At 52.2% G+C, this 15,524-nt stretch overlaps 1 protein-coding gene and 1 long non-coding RNA gene across 3 annotated transcripts in view; both read left to right on the forward strand.

The window, feature by feature from the left end:
- The window catches only part of ARHGAP39 (Rho GTPase activating protein 39), a 113,686-nt gene extending 99,644 nt beyond the window's left edge, over nt 1–14,042 (forward strand). The window contains exons 5-11 of one of the 2 annotated variants that reach the window (XM_057426348.1): nt 2,102–2,663; nt 5,203–5,295; nt 8,480–8,553; nt 11,600–11,799; nt 12,714–12,805; nt 12,894–13,063; nt 13,794–14,042. In XM_057426348.1, the coding sequence (XP_057282331.1) occupies nt 2,102–2,663; nt 5,203–5,295; nt 8,480–8,553; nt 11,600–11,799; nt 12,714–12,805; nt 12,894–13,063; nt 13,794–13,988 (1,386 nt within the window). In that variant the 3' untranslated portion in view covers nt 13,989–14,042. The remainder of the gene's footprint in view (nt 1–2,101; nt 2,664–5,202; nt 5,296–8,479; nt 8,554–11,599; nt 11,800–12,713; nt 12,806–12,893; nt 13,064–13,793) is intronic. The other variant, XM_057426350.1, reaches the window with a different exon arrangement.
- A 43-nt stretch (nt 14,043–14,085) lies between these two features.
- On the forward strand, nt 14,086–15,066 carry LOC130608463 (uncharacterized). Its single transcript, XR_008974540.1, has 3 exons — nt 14,086–14,182; nt 14,743–14,768; nt 15,024–15,066. It is a non-coding gene; the product is annotated as an uncharacterized LOC130608463 (long non-coding RNA).
- Nucleotides 15,067–15,524: the final 458 nt, after the last annotated feature.

Genomic DNA, 15,524 nt, shown 5'->3' on the forward strand with positions numbered 1-15,524 from the left:
ACTGGGAAGGGATGAGCTGTTGAGTGAGGAGGCCAGGAACCTGGATTGTTTGAAGCAGCAGCAGCTCTGGTGGCTCTTTGGGTGGCTTCATTGTCCTCTGCTGAACTCGCCACCTCCACGTGGCTCTTTCCACCCTCAGGTTCTACCTCCTGCTTTCCTTCTTCTGTTCCTCATCTAAAGCCCAACCTCAAGGCCATGGCACTGCTGTGGTCACCTTGTGCATGGGCCCTGCTTGAAGCCACCAACACGCTCTCCCCACTCGTGGTGGGGACAACAGTGTCACCTCTGGTGTGAGATGTCCTTCCCTACCATGGGAAGGGCTCCAGGGCCACCAAGCCCAGGAGATGCTGGCCCAGGGGCTGGCAGCTCATGAAGCCACCATGTGGGCTGGCTGCAGGACCAGGGACCAGCCCATCCCGAGTGTCCTTTGTTTACCTTTCTCCACTGTCACCAGCTGCTTGGGGGTCCCTCCTCCTCCTGGGGTGATACCCATGGGCTGTGCTGGTTCCAGTAGAAGGACACTGGTCTCCAGGGGCGCCCTTTGCTCTGCAGAGGTCCTTCCTGCTGGGTGCTCTTCAGGCAGGGTTAGGTCCAGCTTGTGTCCCTCCGCACATAGGATTGCAAAGCAACAACATCCATGTTCCTCATGGCTTGAGGAGCCACCAGCCTCCTCCTGGGGATGTGGCTGATGGAGAACCCTCCTTGATGGTGACTTTGGGAGGCTCATTACAGGGGTGTCCCCTACCTGGTGTGCCTGAAGGGCTGGTGGAGCATGAAGCCACTTGCCCTTTGCTTCCTCCACATCGATGGCCACCAGCTGTGTCTGTCCATGACTGCAAAGCCCGGGTGACCGTGGTGCCAGGTGAGAAGGGGCTCCAGAACCTGTTGAGTGGCTTCACTTGTGCCCATTGATCCCCTTCCTCCTGAGACCCGTCGGAGGGGTCTTGGTCAATGGCACTACTGACCATTGAGGAGGAGATCCTTGGGTGATTGGTTGCTTTGATGGTTGGATGGTTGGATGGGTGGATGGATGGATGGATGGATGGATGGATGGATGGATGGATGGATGGATGGACGGACAGTTGCTTACTTGGTTGGTTGGTTGGTGAGTTGGTGGTTGGTTGGTGGTTAGTTGGGTGGGTGAGTGGGTGGTTTGTTGAATGGTTGAGTGGTTGGTTGCTTGCTTGCTTGCTTTGATGTTTTGGTGGATGGATGGATGGATGGATGGATGGATGGATGGATGGATGGATGGATGGATGGATGGATGGATGGGTGGGTGGGTGGGTGGATGGATGGATGGATGGATGGATGGATGGATGGATGGATGGATGGATGGATGGATGGATGGATGGATGGATGGATGGGTGGGTGCATGGATGGATGGATGGATGGATGGATGGATGGATGATGGATGGATGAATGGATGGATGGATGATGGATGGATGGATGGATGATGGATGGATGGATGGATGGATGGATGGATGGATGGATGGATGGATGGATGGATGATGGATGGATGGATGATGGATGGATGGATGGATGATGGATGGATGGATGGATGGATGGATGGATGGATGGATGGATGGATGGATAGAAGATGGATGGATGGATGGATGATGGATGGATGGAAGATGGATGGATGGATGATGGATGGGTGGATGGATGATGGGTGGATGGATGATGGATGGATGGATGATGGGTGGATGGATGATGGGTGGATGGATGGATGAATGGTTGGATGATGGATGGATGATGGATGGATGGATGGATGGATGGATGGATGGATGGATGGATGGAGGATGGATGTATGGATGAATGGTTGGATGGATGGATGATAGATGAATGGATGGACGGATGATGGATGGATGGATGGATGGATGGATGGATGGATGGATGGATGGATGATGGATGGATGGATGGATGAATGGTTGGATAGATGGATGATAGATGAATGGATGGACAGATGATGGATGGATGGATGGATTGTTGGGTGGGTTGGGTGGCTGGTTAGTCAGTCTGTTGGTTGCTTGCTGGGTTGGTCGGTTTGGCAGTACAATTAATGCCATCGGTCACATGGACTTCTCTGGCTGTTGTCTCCTAGTCAGAGGACCTGGGTGCCTGCGCGCAGTTCGAGAGCAGCAGGCAGACCAGGAACATGATGCCCAGCGCCAGCTGCGTCTTCCCCACCTTCAACCTACGGAAACCCTCCTCGGAGACGGACATTGAGAACTGGGCCTCCAAGCACTTCAACAAGCACACCCAAGGGCTCTTCCGGAGGAAGGTGTCCATCGCCAACATGCTGGCCTGGAGCAGCGAGTCCATCAAGAAACCCATGATCATGACCAACGACCGCAACGTCAAGAAGGAAGCCTGTGAGATATTTAAACTGATTCAGATGTACATGGGGGACCGACGGGCCAAGACGGACCAGCTCAACGTGGCTTTGGAGATCGCCACCAAGGGTTGGAGCATGCAGGGGCTGAGAGATGAGCTCTACATCCAACTGTGCAGGCAGACCACCGAGAACTTCCGATACGAGAGCCTGGCCCGGGGCTGGGAGCTCATGGCCATTTGTTTGGCCTTTTTCCCACCCACTCCCAAATTCCATTCCTACCTAGAAGGATATATCTACAGGCACATGGATCCAGTGAATGACACCAAAGGTAAGGGGGAAACCACCGCCCTGGTGGCTTCTGCTGATCTTACAACCCATTTGTTCCTTTTCCCTTCGCCTTCATGAGTTTCCTGGTTGGAAGATGGGGGAGGACCTCACCCGCATCCCTCCTGGAGGTGCAGTGAACATGGTGGAGCCTTTACCACCGTGCTTTCCTCCTCAGCACATGGGAATGCAGCGTGAGACCCAACACGAAATGAGCTTTGACACCTTTGCTGCAGGTTCAGTGTCACCTCCTCTGGAGGTGGCCGTAAGCGAGAGTTTCAGAGGTCCCTTCTAACCCAATCCATTCCATGAGTGATGATTTCACCTTCATCTCCATCTCCAGTGGCTTCTTGTGGCTTCTAGAGTAGCTTTGGACCAAAAATCACCCCATGGTGGAAGGGGATCCAGCTTGATTCCCAGCTCTCAAGATGGTTTTTGGTCATGGTCGATAGAAGAGACATTAATTTGGGCTATTTGACCTCAAACTGGTGGCCACTCTCTAGTCCTGGGCTTGGCCATTGCTGCTCCTTCATCACTGGTGCCGTTTCACGGGTGATGGGGTCTGGTCTGGCAGGAGCATGGATGGAAGTTGGGCATCACCGCGTCCCGTGGGTGAGTCAGAGGTGGAGGTCCAGGAGGTCCATGGGTGAGGAGGTGAGGAGGAGGTCCAGGAGGTCCATGGATGAGGAGGTGAGGTGAAGGTCCATGGGTGAGGAGGTGAGGAGGAGGTCCAGGAGGTCCATGGATGAGGAGGTGAGGAGGAGGTCCAGGAGGTCCATGGATGAGGAGGTGAGGTGAAGGTCCATGGATGAGGAGGTGAGGTGGAGGTCCAGTAGGTCCATGGATGAGGAGGTGAGGTGAAGGTCCATGGGTGAGGAGGTGAGGTGGAGGTCCATGGGTGAGGAAGTGAGGAGGAGGTCCATGGATGAGGAGCTGAGGTGGAGGTCCATGGATGAGGAGCTGAGGAGGAGGTCCAGGAGGTCCATGGATGAGGAGGTGAGGTGGAGGTCCAGGAGGTCCATGGATGAGGAGGTGAGATGGAGGTCGAGGAGTTCCATAGATGAGGAGGTGAGGAGGAGGTCCAGGAGGTCCATAGATGAGGAGGTGAGGTGGAGGTCCAGGAGGTCCATGGATGAGGAGGTGAGGAGGAGGTCCAGGAGGTCCATGGATGGACCATTGGGAAATGGAGCCTGGATGTTTCCTGGTGCCCTTTGGCTCCCTGGAGACCAGGCAGGAACATCTGGAGGACACCAACATCAGGTGGAGCTGGGATGGATCTGCCCAGCTTGGGGAGGAGAGGAGAGGAACCCAACCACGGTGTCCACGGGGGGAGCTGTGGGGTGGCTGAGGAAGCCCCAGGGGTGGTGGGACAGGGTGGGGTGGCACAAGGGTTGGTACCACCAAGGTTGGGAGGCCTGGGGCTGCCCATGTCCCGTTCCCCCCCCCCCGCAGCAGAGGTGTCAAAGGAAGTCCACAGCTATCGTGTCGGGTTCGGAATGTCGGCGTTGGTCATTTCCTTTGGAATCTTCATTTATCGTCGGATTTAGTTCGTTGTCCTGGTGGTTGTGCCATGTGCAGTTGGAATTCTGCTCGTGGTTCGATCCGTCGTCGTGGTGTTGATGTTTCAGTTCTGATTCTCATTTCAATTGGTCTTAATTTCGGTTTTCCCGTGGTTTTATTTCCCTTTCATGTACTCGATTTCACGTTTGCATTTGCGTCTTTTTTTAGTTTTCATTTCCATTTATTTTCATTCTCCTTTAATATTTTAATTTTTATTTAAAATAATAAAAAGAAAAATAACTTTCTATTTATTTATATTCATTTTTTTCATTTCAGGTTTACTTGTTATTGCAGTATTATTTTGATTTTAATTATCTCTTATTTTCATTTTTTGTTTTATTCTGGTTTCCATTTTAATTTTATTTCATTTTCATTTTTCTTTTTTGTTGCTCATTTGTTTTCATTTTTACCTAGGTTTTATTGCATTTTCCTTTCCATTTTGATTTTCTTTTCATTTATTTCTATTTTTATTTAGTTTTTCTTTTTCTTTACATTTATTTTTACTTTTCATTCTATTTTTTATTCCTTTTTAATTTTTATTTCTATTTTTATTCTATTTTCTCTTCTTTATTTTTAGATATTTTATTTTCACTTATTTTTCTTCTTTTACTTTTATTTTGTTTTCACTTTCATTTTCCTTTATTTCATTTTTATTCTTTACTATTTTCGTTTACTTTCATTATATTTGCTTTTATTTTTATTATTTTAGTTTTCCTTTCATTTTCACTTTTCTTTGTATTCCGATTTTTTCAGGTTTTTGTGTATTTTCATTTTTACTTTTTATTGATCTTTCGATTTCATCTTCGTGTAATTTGCATTTATTTCCGTTGGGTTTTTGTGTTTTCACGTTCCCCTCTTCTGATTGTTTTGATCATTGTTGTTCTTTATTTGCACGCGTTTCAGTCCCAGTCTCATTTCTGTTCCCGTTTCTGTTCTGTTCCCATCCTGTCGCATTCCATCCCTCCCCAATCCCCGTTTCCCAGTGACCCGGCACATAAACGACCTCCTGGAAAGGACCAATAAGAAGAAGCCCAAATTGAGAAAGAAACCCAAGCCCCAGCTCGAGGAGCTCGAGGGTAGGGACGGCCCCGCGACGCTCGCACCCCGGTGACGCACAGCAGGGCCAGCCCGGGGATGTGCTGACAGGGAGATGGAGCTGGAGCCGTTTGGGCATGGATGTAGATGAGATACAGAGATGGAGCTGCAGGGGTTGATAGTGGAGTTAATAAATAACTCAACGTTATGTAGATATATTGAGGTAGATTAGACACTGTCATTTGTCTTTTCATATTGTAGATATGTTATCTATAAATGTGTAGTATTATATATCAAGTTTAGAACATCATATATATATGTTCTGTATAACATTATGGGTAATGTTATATATGGATATATAATATTACATAATATCTATCGTGTATGTTATTTGTTATCTGTTATATGTAGTATCTATTATATATGGTATATATTATATAGCATAGTATATATGGTATATATTATATATTATAGCATGCAGTCTACAGTATATATTATATACCATACATAGCATACTATTACATTTTATATCTGTCATTTATTATAAATTATATACTCCATATTATATATTATGTCATAATGTTGTATATATTTAATATATCATATATATCACTATATACATCATATAATGAACATATAGAGCATATATGATAACATGTAAAAGATTACATCATAATATTTAATATTATGTATCATATATCATCATGTACTTGTCTATATATGATATATAATGTATATGAATATATGATATATACAGCATTATGCATTCATATATAATATTACATGCAATGTTATGTGTAACACAATACTTATATTTCCTACATAATGTTATATAAAACCACATAATCTTATATATAATGCTATTCATTTAATATACAAGATCAGATTTAATATGAATACCCCCATTTTGGCTATAAAATATCATAAGTATAATCATTTATTATAGAATATGATAAAAAATGCCAGAAATATATCGAACACCCTATATAATATTTTTATAAACACAGTTTTATCATATTTTATTAGTATATCTAATATAGGATAGGGTATTAGAAACAGGAGTAATTAAATAATACGTAATATTTTGGTTTATATAATGTTATATGTAATAGCATGTAGGCAATTTAGCATAATTAATATCACTAATATGACTTACAGGTTTATATTAAATATCTAATTATATAGATAAATCTATATGGGTAGATAGAACATGATTCATACATATATATATTAATATATTAGCAATTAATAACATTAATAATTGATAATTAATAAGTAATTAACAAGAGGGGAAAGTAGGGACTTCATTAAGTAGAGCCACATAGAAAGTGCTGTCAAGTTTACTCAGTGATGGATGGATGGATGGAAGATGGATGGGTGGAGGATGGATGGATGGATGGATGGATGATGGATGGATGGATGATGGATGGGTGGATAGAAGGGATGGATGGATGGATGGATGATGGATGGATGGATGATGGATGGGTGGATAGAAGATGGATGGATGGATGGATGGATGGATGGATGGATGGATGGATGGATGGATGGGTGGGTGGATAGAAGATGGATGGATGGATGGATGGATGGGTGGATAGAAGATGGATGGATGGATGGATGGATGGATGGGTGGATAGAAGATGGATGGATGGATGGATGGATGGATGGATGGATGGATGGATGGATAGATGGATGGATGGATAGATGATGGATGGATGGAAGATGGATGATGGATGGATGGATGGATGGATGGATGGATGGATGGATGGATGGGTGATGAATGGGTGGATGGAAGATGGATGGGTGGATGGATGGATGATGGATGGATGGATGATGAATAGGTGGATGGAGGATGGATAGATGGATGGATGGATGGATGGATGGATGGATGGATGATCATGGATGGGTACCACCATCCCTGGTGCCAAAGCCATCACTGGTGGCAGTGATGTGGCATCCCTCTGGGCTCTGGGGGGATGCCAGGTCCCCACATCGGGATGTTGGTGAACGCTCAGCATCCAGGTAACACCAAGAGGTTCCTGGTGCAAGATGAGGGGCTTCAACCTGGAGCCACAGCAGTGTGGGACCTGGAACCTGTGGGTGGAGGCACCTGAGAAACAGCTTTAATGGCCGCCATGAATTAAGGTTGTGTTCAGTGTCTCCATCAGTGGTGCAGATGGTGGGGTCTAGGCCACCCTCAGCACCTTTGGAGCTGCCACCAAGCCTAGTGATGGGGTTGACCCACCTGAGGGACCTGTGTGAACCTCATGAGGTTCAATAATAGAGCAGCAGCCTGGTCCGGTGGAAGATGTCCGTGCTCATGGAATCGTGGTGGACCTGGATGGTCCCTTCCAACCCAAACCATTCCATGATTCCATGAATGGGCACCAGATCTGAGGTCACCAGGTCCTGGACATCCTCCAGGCTCCCTCTTTCGGGGTGGCTTCAGACCCCACCACATCTCCATCATCTCCTCCAGGGCATTTACAGTTCCAAAACCCCACTGGAGGAACCCTTTGAAGACAACAGCATTGGGGATGGAGGGAAAAGGGATGATCCCAAGTCTGGTTTTAACCAAAAAGCACCATCAGGGGCCACCAGGAGCTGCCAACCACCAGGTCTTCTCCTGGAGCCCTTTTCCCCCTCTTTTGCCCCAATATTTAGTGGGGAAAGCACATTTTAAGCTCCTGGCCCATCCTCACCAACATCTTCTGGGGTCATCCAGAAGGTACCACCAGATCCCCAGGGCTCTTGGCTATGGGATGCAGGAGCACCTTACATTGGGATGAGCCCATCGGGATGCTCCAAGGGTTGAGGGTTGTTGAAGGGCATCATGAGGAGGGGATGGATGGTGTGGAGGGGGATGAGGGTGGAAGCGGTGGCATCAGGAGGAGAAGGGGTGGAAAAATCATCCCTGGAAGCCACAGTATCCCATATGAGGCCACCACAGTGAGTGGGGATGGAGCTGAGGGGTCTCCATGGTTGATGGGTACAAGGACACAAGGTTCTTGGGGAGCAGGTTGAGTTTTGGGGACCCCTCATCCTCCTCAGCCCCCCCCCCCTTCCTCCTTGAGGAGCAGTGATGGGGACAGGGACGGAGCTGCCCCACATCCCATGGGGACCCTGACAGCATCTTGGAGCTGGGGTGGGTGTCACCTCCCCAAGCCCCCCCCCATGGTCCTCCATGACCTGGAGGTGACGCCTCAACCTCTCTCTTCTCTCTTGCAGGGGTGGCAATAAGCACTTATGCCAAGTACTGCTACAACAAGCTGCAGAAGGCAGCTCTGACGGGCGCCAAGAAGGTATCACCCCACCGCTGGCCATGGGGCGGGGGGGCTGGCCCCCCATCGGGACCACCTGTGGGGCTGGTGGGGTTTGGGGAGGAGGAGGAGGGATGAAGCTGGAGAGCAATGGGAATGATGCAGCAGCCGGTGCTGGACCCATGGTGGATGCTCCGGGTACCTCCAGCGTGGTTCACGTGGAGGAACATCTGGGGTTCTCCTTGGGGTGTCCCAGGTGCTTCCATAGACCAAGGGATCAAATGGGGATTGAGGAGATGATCCTGGGAGCTGAGGGTGGAGAGGATGCTCCAGCAGCTCCCAGGTCCCCATGGACCTCACCAATCACATCCATCCCCATGGCCCATCGCTGCCATCAGGGCAGTGGTTGAGTCCTTCAGGAGTAGACCCTAAATAGGGATGAATTTAGAGCTTGGGGTTTTCCTCCTGGCCCCGTCAGCACCACGGCTGCCTCAGTTTCCCCATCCTCGTTTCATGGGGATGGAGAAGGGACGGTGGGATCCCACCTTGGTCCTCATGGTGACATCTGCCCGGACAAGGCCTGGTGGACGGAGGGGATGTGGCATCCATTGGGATCACTGTGATCTTTGGGGGCAAAGACGGGTTGAGAAGCTCGAGGTGAAGCCCCAGCTCGGGTGGCTTCTTCTGTTGGTGGCTCTGTCTGGAGAGGAGACGCTTGGGCAGATGCAGCTGATGGGGAGCTGCGTCCATCTCCTCCTCTGCATCCCACCCAAACACATCCATCCCTGTCCATCCCACCACACACATCTCCATCCATCTCCTTTTCCACATCCCACCACACACACGGCTGCTGTATCCAACCCTTCTGCTTTCAGCCATGTCCGCATCCATTGCATCCATCTTCTGCATCCCTCCACTTGCATCTGCTCCATCCACCTCCTCTTCCACGTCCCACCACACACATGGCTGCTGTGTCCATCTCTTCTGCATCCCACCATGTCCACATCCATCGCTTCCATCTCTTCTCCATCCCACCATGCCCACATCCATTGTGTCCATCTCTTCTGCATCCCACCATGTCCAAATCCATTGCATCCATCTCTTCTCCATCCCACCATGTCCACATCCATTACATCCATCTCATCTGCATCCCACCATGTCCACATCCATCACATCCATCACTTCTCCATCCCACCATGCCCACATCCATTGCATCCATCTCATCTGCATCCCACCATGTCCACATCCATTACATCCATCTCATCTGCATCCCACCATGTCCACATCCATTGCATCCATCTCTTCTCCATCCCACCATGCCCACATCCATTGCATCCATCTCATCTGCATCCCACCATGTCCACATCCATTGCATCCATCTCTCCTCCATCCCACCATGTCCACATCCATTGCATCCATCTCTTCTGCATCCCACCATGTCCCCATCCATTGCATCCATCTCTTCTCCATCCCACCATGTCCCCATCCATTGCATCCATCTCTTCTCCATCCCACCATGTCGCCATCCATTGCATCCATCTCTCTCCATCCCATCACGTGTCTGCTCCATCCATCTCCCCTTGGGTATCCCATCGCACACAGCTGCTGTGTCCATCCCATCTGCATCCCACCATGCCCACATCCATCGCTTCCATCTCTTCTCCATCCCACCATGTCCCCATCCATTGCATCCATCTCTCTCCATCTCTTCTGCATCCCACCATGTCCACATCCATCGCTTCCATCTCTTCTCCATCCCACCATGTCCCCATCCATTGCATCCATCTCTTCTCCATCCCACCATGTCCCCATCCATTGCATCCATCTCTCTCCATCCCATCCATGTCTGCTCCATCCATCTCCATCCTTCTCCATCCCACCATGCACACAGCTGCTGTGTCCATCCCATCTGCATCCCACCATGCCCACATCCATCACTTCCATCTCTTCTCCATCCCACCATGTCCCCATCCATTGCATCCATCTCTTCTGCATCCCACCATGTCCCCATCCATTGCATCCATCTCTTCTGCATCCCACCATGTCCCCATCCATTGCGTCCATCCCATCTGCATCCCACCATGTCCACATCCATCACATCCATCTCTTCTCCATCCCACCATGTCCCCATCCATCGCATCCATCTCTTCTGCATCCCACCATGTCCCCATCCATTGCATCCATCTCTTCTCCATCCCACCATGTCCACATCCATCACTTCCATCTCTTCTCCATCCCACCATGTCCCCATCCATTGCATCCATCTCTTCTGCATCCCACCATGTCCACATCCATTGCATCCATCCCATCTGCATCCCACCATGTCCACATCCATTGTGTCCATCTGTTCTCCATCCCACCATGTCCACATCCATCGCATCCATCTCTTTTGCATCCCACCATGTCCACATCCATTGCATCCATCTCTTCTGCATCCCACCATGTCCACATCCATCGCATCCATCTCTTTTGCATCCCACCATGTCCCCATCCATTGCATCCATCTCTTCTCCATCCCACCATGTCCACATCCATTGCATCCATCTCTTCTGCATCCCACCATGTCCACATCCATTGCATCCATCTCTTCTGCATCCCACCATGTCCACATCCCTTGCATCCATCTCATCTGCATCCCACCATGTCCACATCCATCACATCCATCTCTTCTGCATCCCACCATGCCCACATCCATTGCATCCATCCCATCTGAATCCCACCATGTCCACATCCATTGTGTCCATCTCTTCTCCATCCCACCATGCCCACATCCATTGCATTCATCTCTTCTGCCTCCATCCACTGCATCCATCTCCGCATCCCACCACACATCTTCTCCTGGGGCCAGCTTCACTTTCCAACCAAGACAATGGCTGAAGGCACCAGCCCGGTGGCCGCCTTTGAGCTCTGAGCTGCTGGGCCTTGGACACCTTGCCCGGACCTCACCGTGGCTCCATCCCCTGTCCCCATCCCACAGCGAGCTCCGGACCATGGGGACCTGGGCTTGAGCGGGACCCGCATGGCCCAGCCCAGCCCTGGGGACTCCATCCCCCGGCGCGTTGGTGACGTCTCCGCTGTCCCCTCGCAGGGCCTGAAGAAGCCCAACATCGAGGAGATCCGCCACGCCAAGAACGCCGTCTTCAACCCCTCCATGTTCGGCAGCTCCCTGCAGGACATCATCGCCATGCAGAAGGAGAAGTACCCGGAGCGGCAGCTGCCCTGGGTGCAGACCCGCCTCTCCGAGGAGGTCCTGGCCCTCAACGGCGACCAGACCGAGGGCATCTTCAGGTAGAGGCACCGGCACCCACCAGGGCGACCACCGCAGTGGGGGGGAGCCCATAACAAGTCATCCTATGGGGCAACCGCGTCATTTCCCACATCCCCATTCACCTATGGTTGCAGGAGACCCTCAGTTTGGTGACCTTCTCATTGGGGAAGCCCATAACAAGTCATCCTATGGGGCAACCACATTATTCCCCACATCCCCATTCATCTACAGCTGCAGGAGACCCCCAGCATGGTGACCTTCTCATGGGGGGAGCCCATAACAAGTCGTCCTATGGGGCAGCCACATCATTCCCCACATCCCCATTCATCCGTGGTTGCTGGAGACCCCCAACATGGTGACCTTCTGATGGGGGAAGCCCATAACAAGTCGTCCTATGGGGCAACCACATCATTCTCCGCATCCCCATTCATCTACAGCTGCAGGAGACCCCCAGCATGGTGACCTGCTCATGGGGGGAGCCCATAACAAGTCCTCCTATGGGGCAACCACATCATTCCCCACATCCCCATTCTGCTGTGGTTGCTGGAGACCCCCAGCGTGGTCATCTTATGGGGGAAGCCCATAACAGGTCATCTCCTTATGGGACAGCCAACCTGTGCCCCACATCCCTATGGGGGCCCTTTTCCTCCTTGAGCAGCTCAACTTCTCCTTGCTCCGAGACCATTGGGGGTTTCTCCACGTCAGGGTCATGCCCATCCTTTGGTGTCCACCGAAGCCAAGCTGAGGTCTTGGGGTTCCCATACAAACCTCCCCTGGTCCATCACAGCAGGATGCCTCCTCCCCATGGGCAGAACCCAGGTCCCAAAACACCTCCACCTCCAGCTCTTGGGCCCCACATGAGGGACCCAAGGTGGGTCTGAGGCAGGTAGGTCCCCACCTCTTGCTTGACACCCAACATCTCTTCCCCCTTCAGGGTCCCCGGCGACATCGACGAGGTCAACGCGCTCAAGCTCCAGGTGGACCAATGGAAGATCCCAACGGGCTTGGAGGACCCCCACGTTCCCGGTAGGACCCGGGGGGAGGGCGATGGATGAGTGCGGGGAGGTGCAGAACCCCCACCCCATAGCACCCCATGTCCTCCTTCCCCGTACAGCCTCCCTGCTGAAGCTCTGGTACCGGGAGCTGGAGGAGCCCCTCATCCCCCACGAGTTCTATGAGCAGTGCATCACCCACTACGAGAACCCCGAGGCGGCCATCGCCGTTGTCCACTCCCTGCCCAGGATCAACAAGATGGTGCTGTGCTACCTCATCCGCTTCCTACAGGTACGGCCGGGACCCACCAGGGGCGACCCCATAGCGCTTGGGGGGGGGAGAAGGGGGCTCCGTGGCTGTGGTTGCCCCATCCCTGGCAGGGCTCGAGGCCCGGTTGGAACACCCGGTTGACCCCATGGTGTCACTAATGGCTGTGTTCAGGTTAGGGTTGGGGTTGGGGTTAGGGTTAGGGTTAGGGTTAGGGTTGGGGTTAGGGTTGGGGTTGGGGTTGGGGTTAGGGTTAGGGTTGGGGTTAGGGTTAGGGTTGGGGTTAGGGTTAGGGTTAGGGTTAGGGTTAGGGTTTGGGTTTTGGTTAGGGTTAGGGTTAGGGTTAGGGTTAGGGTTCCATGGAGCAGCAACCTGCCCCAGTGGAAGGCGACCATGCCCATTGTGGGGGTTGGAAATGGGGGAGTTTTTAGTTCCCTTCAAACCAACCCATTCCATGACTCCATGAGCCAGCACCAGATTTGAGGTCCCATGGTCCTGGCCATCCCCCAGGTCCCCTCTTTAGGGGTGGCTTCATACCCCTTCTCATCTCCATCACCTCCTCCAGAGCATCTCCAGCTCCAAACACCCATAGAGGAGCCTGCCCATGTCCCGAGGTGCCCTTGCCCATGGCAGGGGCTTGGAACTGGATCATCTTCAATCTCCCTTCCAACCCAGCCCGTTCCATGCAGTCCTTCCCCATCTCACCCAAGACCCATTGGGTCCACACTGCCCCTTCCTCCTGCCTGCCCCATAGGTGTTCGTGCAGCCGGGCAACGTGGCGGTCACCAAGATGGACGTCAATAACCTGGCCATGGTGATGGCCCCCAACTGCCTGCGCTGCCAATCGGACGACCCCCGGATCATCTTCGAGAACACGCGCAAGGAGATGTCCTTCATCCGGGTGCTCATCCAGCACCTCGACACCAGCTTCATGGAGGGCGTCCTATAGCACCCGCCACCCGAGGTGTCCCCCCCCCACCCCGTCCCAAGACCCCACATGGACCCCACCAGAGGATGAGTGCTGGGGGGGGGTGGTGGCACCTTCACCGGCCCCTCTGCAGTGAGACATGGGATCAACCAAGCCCCATCCTGACTGTGTCACTGGTCACATTGTGACCAGCCGGAGGGGTTGGCCATGGTGGGGTCACCAAGGGATGGCCATGGTTGTCACCAATGGATTGGCTATGATGGGGTCACCAATGGTTGGCCATGGTGGGGTCACCAAGGGATGGCCATGGTTGTCACCAATGGATTGGCTATGGTGGGGTCACCAATGGTTGGCCATGGTGGGGTCACCAAGGGATGGCCATGGTTGTCACCAATGGATTGGCCATGGTGGGGTCACCAAGGGATGGCCATGGTGCGAGTTACCAATGGATTGGCTATGGTGGGGTCACCAATGGTTGGCCATGGTGGGGTCACCAAGGGATGGCCATGGTGGGATCACCGATGGATTGGCCATGGTGGGGTCACCAATGGATTGGCCATGGTGGGAGTCACCAATGGATTGGCCATGGTGGGGTCACCAAGGGGTTGGCCATGGTGCGAGTCACCTAGGGGTTGGCCATGGTGAGATTCACCAAGGGTTGGCCATGGTGGGAGTCCCTAAGGGTTGGCCATGGTGGGGTCACCGATGGATTGGCCATGGTGCGAGTCACCAAGGGTTGGCCATGGTGGAGTCACTAAGGGTTGGCCATGGTGAGGTCACCGATGGATTGGCCATGGTGGGGTCACCAAGGGGTTGGCCATGGTGAGGTCACCGATGGATTGGCCATGGTGGGGTCACCAAGGGGTTGGCCATGGTGGGGTCACCAAAGGTTGGCCATGGTGAGGTCACCGATGGATTGGCCATGGTGGGGTCACCAAGGGGTTGGCCATGGTGGGGTCACCAAGGGATGGCCGTGGTGGGGTCACCAAGGGATGGCCGTGGTGGGGTCACCAAGGGGTTGGCCATGGTGGTCACCAAGGGTGTGTCTGTGGTGAGGTCACCAAGGGTTGGCCATGGTGGGGTCACCAATGGATTGGCCATGGTGGTGTCACCAAGGGATGGCCGTGGTGGAGTCACCAAGGGGTTGGCTGTGGTGGGGTCACCAATGGTTGGCCATGGTGGGGTCACCAAGGGATGGCAGCACCCATTGGACATCTGAGAAGCATCCCATGGGCGACGCTTCCACCATCCTGGGTGGTCATGGGTGGCAGCGAGGACCTGGTGGCATCTGAGCAGGGTTGGGGTCCATCCACATCAATGTTGGGGTTGGGCGGCTGGTTGAGAGCAGAGCTGTGGGGCAGCCGTGGGGCCGGGAGGACCTCCAGGTGCTGAGCTGAGCCCATGGAGAAGGTGGCACCAGAGGACCAGAGGGACCAGGAGAGGCCCAGCCCATAGGGAAGGAGACCATTGGCACAACTGGAGCTGGGTGCACCCAAGGGTGGCACTGGGGGGGTCCCTTTGGGTGCTGGGGTCCCTTTGGGGGGCTCATTGAGGCCA

This window comes from Pezoporus wallicus, unplaced genomic scaffold (assembly GCF_028554395.1).
Source record: "Pezoporus wallicus isolate ANWC-B61680 ecotype Strahan unplaced genomic scaffold, APGP_CSIRO_Pwel_v1 contig_12955, whole genome shotgun sequence".
Taxonomy (NCBI): Eukaryota; Metazoa; Chordata; class Aves; order Psittaciformes; family Psittacidae; genus Pezoporus; species Pezoporus wallicus.